General features: G+C 55.3%; 1 protein-coding gene across 2 annotated transcripts; it reads left to right on the forward strand.

Annotated features, from left to right (window-relative positions):
* Positions 1 to 4,301: 4,301 nt before the first annotated feature.
* ZNF768 (zinc finger protein 768) lies at positions 4,302 to 7,691 on the forward strand. 2 transcript variants are annotated; one of them, XM_005598774.4, is made up of 3 exons: positions 4,314 to 4,449; positions 4,602 to 5,320; positions 5,594 to 7,691. In XM_005598774.4, exons 2-3 carry the CDS (start codon positions 5,233 to 5,235, stop codon positions 7,147 to 7,149), a joined length of 1,644 nt encoding a protein of 547 aa, XP_005598831.2. In that variant the 5' UTR covers positions 4,314 to 4,449; positions 4,602 to 5,232; the 3' UTR covers positions 7,150 to 7,691. The 2 variants fall into 2 exon arrangements, with proteins under 2 accessions (XP_023471759.2, XP_005598831.2); XM_023615991.2 differs by lacking the exon at positions 4,602 to 5,320 and having other exon boundaries at positions 4,302 to 4,449.
* The last annotated feature ends 217 nt before the right edge of the window (positions 7,692 to 7,908 follow it).

The following is a 7,908-nucleotide window of genomic DNA, read 5'->3' on the forward strand; positions in this document are numbered from 1 at the left end:
GTCTGTCACCTCATTTCATCCTCATAACTGCCTGAGGAAGGAAGCATCTTGCTTGGGGAGGACAGCCCAGTCAGGAAGAGGCAGTCAGGACTGAATCTTTTGGCCCAAACCAGTGGTATTTCTGCCATAGCACAGCAGCACTCTCAGCTGACTGGCTGTTCCTATTTTTGAAGGGGAAGGCCCGGAGAGCTCTCCAGTCTCCAGTCTCCTTGAGCCTCCCTGGAAAAGCCCTATGGCTCAGGCCTTAGCCACTCTAGACCCAGCCAGGAGGGCCTCATCACCTTTTTGAACTGGAAGAGATCTTAGCTTTTCCATCCTTTTGTAGTTGGGGAACTGCAGACTGGGAAAGGCTAAGCAACCTGTCCAAGGTCACACATACTAAGATTCCAGGGTTCTTGGTTTACTGCTGTCTTTACCACACCACTCCTGAGTTCCTTGCCAGTGTCTCAACCAAGGTTCTGGAGGCATGTGCCCAATCCCTGTGATGGCACCAAGGTACTGACCTGGGCCAGGGAGAGAGCAGCACAGTGTTAGTGAAGCCCAGGTACAAGATAAGTGACAAAGGAGCCACCTAGTAGACCAAGTTAAGGGAGAAACCAGCCTAAAATGAGAGTTCCAAGGCAAACAAAAGCAAAGCTTGCACCTTTACTCTCTTTAGGTACCTGCCATCGTGAACTAAGGGGGACCAGGCCAGGAACGTCTGGGGGTATTAGCCAGAGTGAACTGCACTTACCTATATTTGCAAGCTCTGCGCAGAATCTCTCCCCTATCACCTGTGACTCCATTATCCATCTACCACTGAATCCTCTGTGGTCAGAGCCCAGCTTCGTCCAGGTGATGGAAGCACCAGCCATGGGTCAACCCTTTCCTGCGTCTGGTCAGGATGACCCTTCACCTCAAGGAGTAGTAGCAGGGCCTTATGACTTCTGCTGGCCTGTTCCCACTTGCCTTATTCACCCAACTCAGCCCTGTGTCTGGCCTACCTTAGAGAGTAGGAAACCAGATTTGTCAACCTGAGAAACTTCTAAAGGAAGAGCTAGAAAATTTGGGGAAAAGACACTGTTCAGGTAATGAACTGACTTGATTCCAACTTAATCTTAAAATCTGACCCTAAACTTTACTGGAAGGATTGGCTCATCTGCCACCTTGTCACAAGGGGGATGTGGGATGAGAAGAGGCACCATGGTAGTCCGAGCTACCTTTGTACCAGCTTTTAAATCCCTAGAGAAGCCAGTGCACAACAGTCCCCTCCCCTAACCCTCAGTGTTACCTGGGGAAAGCCCAGCTTGCAACACCAGTTCTCAGCTCAGCCTCAAAGCCAGATCTGGACCCTGCCCTCAGCTTGCCAATTAAAGGTGCCATAATTATTGCTCTCTCTGAGTGCTTTGAAGTGTGCAAGGCTTCCCTAGGGCCCACCCAATTCCTCTGCTTTCTGCCCTTGTGACCCAGCTCTCCGCCATTTAATTTTTGAGTGTCATGAAATGCTTAAGCCTCAGTCTCACTCCATTCTTAGCTCCTCGTTTCTTGGCACAGATACTTCAACCCAAGGTAGGGCTCCCTTTTCTCTCTGCTACCACAAGTCTTTGAGGCTCAGACCTTGAAGCCATTTAAGCCAAGAAAAGGATTTCCTAGGGCTTCATTGGTGTGCCAGGAGGAATGCTTGTCTGCACCAGACAGAATGAGCCCCATCCACATGGCCAGAGTGAGATGTCAAGGCCATCACCACATGGCCCATCCTTAGCTTGTCCAAGCCATGTAAAATAAGGGTAAGTATTGATTCGACTCCAAAGACCCCTAAAATTTTTTGGAATATTGACATGTATCTTTCTAGGAACAGGATGTGCAAAGATGTTTATGGTCCAAAGAAGCTAAAACCTGCTCTAGGCTTGTGTTTTTCAAAGTAAGGCTTTTCTACCACAGAATCACATGCAGGATCTCTTTACAATATAGCTAGCTCCCTGGGCTCTGTCTCTGGCCCATTGAATCAGAATCTCCAGGGATGGAATCTTACACTTGCTAAAGTTTGAGAACCACTGGTCTGAACAAAACATTATTTTCTAGCTGCTCTCAGCTTTGTAAGAGTAGGGGTTGGTCTCAGGGCCTGTTCCAAATGTGTCAGACCAGGGCATGACCTAACCATATGCAGAGTCCCATTTCCTTTGTTCTTCCCAAAGGGGCCTGTACCATGTCTGATCTCTTCCTGGGTACTTCAAATCTTCTGGAATATACTGGGGCATCTCTTGTAGCATCTGATCAAAAGCCTCTTAGAGGACTGGTCCTTTGCACGCAGGGAGGGAGCAATTCATGCAGGAGGCCCTCTCACGCTGATAACCTTTATGAAGACTATCTTGGGTGTGGGCCTACAGTGTGGGCCAAGTTAGCTGGACCTTGGCTGCATGCTGAACAACTCTGTCCCAGTGCTGCTGCACACCAGGGGATGATGCTGTGGGCAAAGTGGCTGCCCAACTCAGAAACACACACAGAGCTCCTCCTCTCCAGGACACAGTGGTATAACAAGGTCAGTGAATTCCTGCCTTGGATTAGTTGGTGTTGGGCCAAGTTGGAACCCTAATCAGAGGCTTCCCTGTGCTTAGAGCCTCTCACGGCAGGCAGGTGGCAGGCAGAAGCTGGCTGCCATTGCATAGACAGGACTGGTGCTGGAGGACACTGCCTGGAAGTTGGCCACTCTTTTTACACTAGGCACTAGTGAGGCTGAATTTCTGTGTAGAAATGCTGGTGCCAAAGCAATTTGAAGCCTTGGCCGAACTTCTGCTACATGTGGCGCTTGTGGTCTATGCTATGCTGAGTGTGGGCAGTGGACCATGTCACAGCTGTGGTTGGAGGCCTTGCCACATACTTTGCGGGGGATGGCTGCTCTCTGAATTTTCTGGTAGGTAAGCAGGTTGGAGGCCAGAGAAAATTCTCAAGCAGGAGATTTCTGTCACTCACTTGTGTGAGTGCTTTGGGGATTACCAGGGGGTGCCCCGGGTCCAGGTCTTCCTGTAATCAGTGCACTTGTAGGGTGCTCCGCCTGTTTGGGCCCTTTAATGCTGGACCGTGTGAGCCATTCTTAGCAAAAATTTTAGGACAGACAGACATTGGGATGGGAGAGAGGCATGCAGCTGGAAGCTGTTCCTCTGGAGGGCAGAAAGGTACCCCCACTTAATTTATAGGAAGATATCTGTCTGTGATTCCATTTGTAAGTTCTAATGAGATTGCTTATCGCCAGCTTTTTACCACTTGGAATTCTCCAAATTCTTGTTCTCGTCTCTTTTCAGGAGAATGGAAGATAACATCTTTCCTCCTAGCCAGTTTCTTCCCTTCAAAAGAGACTGGAAGATAATATCTTTCCTCCTAGCCAGTTTCTTCCCTTCGTTTGGCTGGGAAGGCAACAAAACAATCCATGGCTCTTGCATCACTCACACAGGAGAACCTGGCTTATGAATTGTCAAGAACTTTACCAAACTAATTTCAGCAGCAAGGTTAGAAAAGAGACAAGAATTGGATCCTTTGTCTTTCCAGGGTCACTTTTTCCTTGATTCAAAGCTGCACCAATGGCAGTGTTTTTCAGGTTTCCTTCCTCTACAAGCCTCTATCCAAGTCAGGCAGGGCTGGAGACTTTAGCTGCCTTAAAGGCCAGATGATTCTCCCTCTGTCCACTTCCCCTCCTGAACTCTGTCACCTTCATCTGGAAGGAATTCCCATAGGATCCGTGTCTCTCCGTGAGAAAATCCAGGTACTAGAGACTAAGGCTCCCAGGGACTGAGTTAAACTCAGGCTTTGGGTTTAGGGGAAGGTGGCGGGGAGAGGGAGGGTAATAGAAAGGAAAGCAGCCTCCCCTCTGCGGGAAGATGCTCAGACTGGCCCCTTCAGCACCTGGAACCTGTAAGGAAGAAGGAAAAAAAGTGCTGGGAAAGGGAGCATGGAGGGGACCAGGGAAGGAAGGGTGTCTGTCCCCAGATGCCCTGCTTTCATTCTTCAGAAAGATAAAACATAGTGAAGAGTAAATGGGGGCGGGAAAATCTCTGAAAGCCCAGGCCCGGCTCGAGGGAAGACGCCAGGTTACTACCCTCCCACTCCTCCCGCTGGCACTTCTGGCTGGAAGAGGAGGTGGAACAGACCTGAGCACCCTCCAACCAATCAGAAAGGTGCCTGGCGTTCCCTGCCGACAATTAGTACCCAGCAGTTGGTGTTGTGGGAGGAGGCGGGACGGTGAGAGCACGAGCTCCACCGGCCAATTGCTGAGCTCCCTGGGAGGTAGGGGCGGTGCCTCTAGAAACCGGAGGCGGGGCTGTTTCCTTGGCAACGATCCTAGCCCTCCCGGCGTGGGGAAGGGTGATTAGGAGGAGCCAAGGGGAGGGGGCCAGGAGGAGTGCGGTGGGCGCGCCGGTGTTGGGGAGTGGAGTTACCGGAGGGGGTTCCCAGACTCCGGAGCCTGATGAGCCCAAGGTGGGGGTCTGTCCAGGTTCCCGAGGCCCGGCTGGAGCTGACCCCGAGGCTGGGGAGGGGCGGGGAGCTAGATACCGCCCCCGCTGGCGGCGGAAAGCGTCGCTCCTTCTCGCTGACCTTGGTCTCGCTTGTCGCCTCGCCCTTGGCCGCAGGCACTGACGGACGCTGGGCCCAGGAGACGGACAGATAGGCCCCCAGACGGACGGAAACCTAGGACCTAGGCGCACAAACTGCCCCAGCCTCTCCTGCCGGCTCCAGGGCGCCCCGTAACCCCCCACCTCAGCGCCGGGGCCATCCAGCCCAGGGTTAATGCCAACGAGTTTCCACCTCCAGCCTCTCCTAGAGAGGCCGCGGCGCTAGCCAGCGGGGGAAACTGGCCGCGGACGGACACTTCCTGTGCGAGGGGAGGGGGGTCGAACCGCCGTAGCCCAGACCGGGGCTGGGGGGCCGGACGGCGGGGTCTCGGGCGGGGAGCCGTACCTGGGGGCGGCTGGGTGAGTCGTGAAGCCCCTCACCTCCGAGGCCACGACGCGTGGGGGTTGTGAGGGCCCCAGGGCAAGCCGAGACCTTGTGGGTGGGGGCGGGACCGCGGGTAGGGGAGGGGCCCGGCGGGCCGGAGAGGCCCAGGGTCAAGACGTCAGGCCTTGGGGGCCGGGGCTGGACAGCCGGGTCTCCTGGGCGGCGCTGAGCGGACGGGCGGCGAGGCCCGGGTCTCAGGGCACTCAGGCCGGGTCGCAGGATCGTCTGCCATCGCCGCTGCCGCCGCACTGGGAGCCAGCGGGGATGGAAAGGGAGGCGTCGCCGTGGGGCCTCGAGCCCCAGGATGTGCAAAGTCCTGACGAAATGGGGAGCCCCCAAGGGTCCCTCCAAGGTGAGGGAGGGAGCGCCCTCCGAGGAGCGTGCCTGGGAGCGGGAGAGTGGGTTGTGGTCCGTGGGAGGGGAAGAGAGCCGGGGGCTTGGACACCTGGGACTTGGAGGAGGCGGGGGCGGGGGTTTGCTGTGGGGGAGGTGGGAATTTCAGCACCTGCCCAAGGGCCAGCGACCCTGCGGAGGAGGAGAGAGGTTTGTGACAACTAATGGTGGGACCCAGTGACCTTCTAGACCCTACACAATCTGGGTTTTCTGTAATTCTCTAATCCTGCAGGCAACATGAGTGAGAATGAGGAAGAAGGAATTTCTCAGCAAGAAGACACTGGGGACTATGAGGTCGAAGAAATACCTTTTGGGCTTGAACCCCAGAGCCCTGGGTTTGAGCCACAAAACCCAGAGTTTGAATCCCAAAGCCCCAGGTTTGAGCCTGAAAGCCCAGGTTTTGAGTCCCACAGCGCTGGGTTTGTGCCCCCAAGCCCTGAATTTGCACCCAGAAGCTCTGAATCAGATTCTCAGAGCCCTGAGTTTGAACCCCAGAGCCCTAGGTATGAGCCCCAAAGCCCTGGGTATGAACCCAAGAGCCCTGGGTATGAATCTCAAAGCTCCAGGTATGAATCCAAGAGCCCAGGGTATGAACCCCAAAACCCTGTATTTGAACCCCAGAATCCTGAGTTCAAAACCCAGAGCCCTGAATTTGAAGCTCAAAGTTCCAGATTCCAGGAAGGTGCAGAGATGATTCTGAATCCAGAGGAAAAGAATCCCTTGAGCATCCCCTTGGGAGTCCACCCCTTGGACTCCTTCACCCAGGGGTTTGGGGAGCAGCCCACAGGGGGTCTGCCCCTAGGGCCACCTTTTGAGATGCCCACAGGGGCCCTACTGGCTTCCCCCGATTTTGCGATGCTCCAGAATCCTCTGGGCCTGACAGGGACCCTTCGGGGTCCAGGCCGACGGGGTGGTAGGGCCAGGGGTGGGCAGGGCCCTCGACCTAACATCTGTGGCATCTGCGGGAAGAGCTTTGGGCGAGGCTCCACCCTGATCCAGCACCAGCGCATCCATACGGGTGAGAAGCCCTATAAATGTGAGGTCTGTAGCAAGGCCTTCTCCCAGAGCTCTGACCTCATCAAACACCAGCGCACCCACACGGGTGAGCGGCCCTACAAGTGTCCCCGTTGCGGCAAGGCCTTCGCTGACAGCTCTTACCTGCTTCGCCACCAGCGCACCCACTCTGGTCAGAAGCCCTATAAGTGCCCGCACTGTGGCAAGGCCTTCGGTGACAGCTCCTACCTCCTGCGGCACCAGCGCACCCACAGCCATGAGCGGCCCTACAGCTGCCCTGAGTGCGGCAAGTGCTACAGCCAGAACTCATCCCTGCGTAGTCACCAGAGGGTGCACACCGGGCAAAGGCCCTTCAGCTGTGGCATCTGTGGAAAGAGCTTCTCCCAGCGTTCGGCACTTATCCCCCATGCCCGCAGCCATGCCCGCGAGAAGCCCTTCAAGTGCCCTGAGTGTGGCAAGCGCTTTGGCCAGAGCTCTGTGCTGGCCATCCATGCCCGCACCCATCTGCCAGGCCGCACCTACAGCTGCCCTGACTGCGGCAAGACCTTCAACCGTTCTTCTACACTGATTCAGCACCAGCGTTCCCACACCGGTGAGCGGCCCTACAGATGTGCTGTGTGTGGCAAGGGCTTCTGCCGCTCTTCAACGCTGCTGCAGCATCACCGGGTCCACAGTGGGGAGCGGCCCTACAAGTGCGATGACTGTGGAAAGGCCTTCTCACAGAGCTCCGACCTCATCCGCCACCAGCGGACCCATGCAGCTGGCCGGCGCTGACCTGGGGCCCTGTCAGGGGCGGGGAGGTGCTGGGCAGAAGAGAAGGGGACAGGGAACTAGAGAAATCTTTAGAGACGCTAGTGGAAAAGCTGAAGGAGAAAAAAGGAATTGACGATTCTAGGAGGAGAGGGGGCCAGGGTGGAGGAAGTTACATGCCCTGGAGACTTATGGGAAATGGGCTATGAAGAGGGGTTGGAGGGAGGCCAAACAGGCTGCAGGAGGCTCTGGGAGAGATCCAGAAAGAGGTCAGCAGAGAGCAGGCCTCAGCAGCAGTATGCCCCTTGATAGCTGCCTCGCTTGGCAAAGTGCTAGGTGGGAGTGGGGGGAGGGAGGGGGAACGTTACTTAATTAGAGTGGGGTAGCTTAGATTGGTAGCTACTGAGACCCTCATTGAGTCAGAGAGGGGTGAGGGTAGGTGGGGTGGGGAGTGGGGCCCTGGGGTGGGGCCTGGGCCTCTTGAGTGCAAACCTCAGCCCCCTTTGTTTTTCTCAGGCTTTGGAGCTCCTGAAATTGAGTTCAATAAAAACCTTCATGTGGTGAAAGAGACTTGTCCTTAAAATGTGTGCATGGGCAGTGCCCTGGGCAGTAGGTCATAACTATGGACCACCAGTGAAGCCATAGGGCCTTGTCTGGGAAGTGCTGTTATATTCAGTGTTAACTGGAATTTTGTGATCTGAGGCTCAGAAGACATGACTTGCTCATATCTGCCCAGGTTCACGTCCCATGCTTTGAATATTGCACAAACACAGAGGGGCCCAG

This window comes from Equus caballus, chromosome 13, assembly GCF_041296265.1.
Source record: "Equus caballus isolate H_3958 breed thoroughbred chromosome 13, TB-T2T, whole genome shotgun sequence".
NCBI lineage: Eukaryota > Metazoa > Chordata > Mammalia > Perissodactyla > Equidae > Equus > Equus caballus.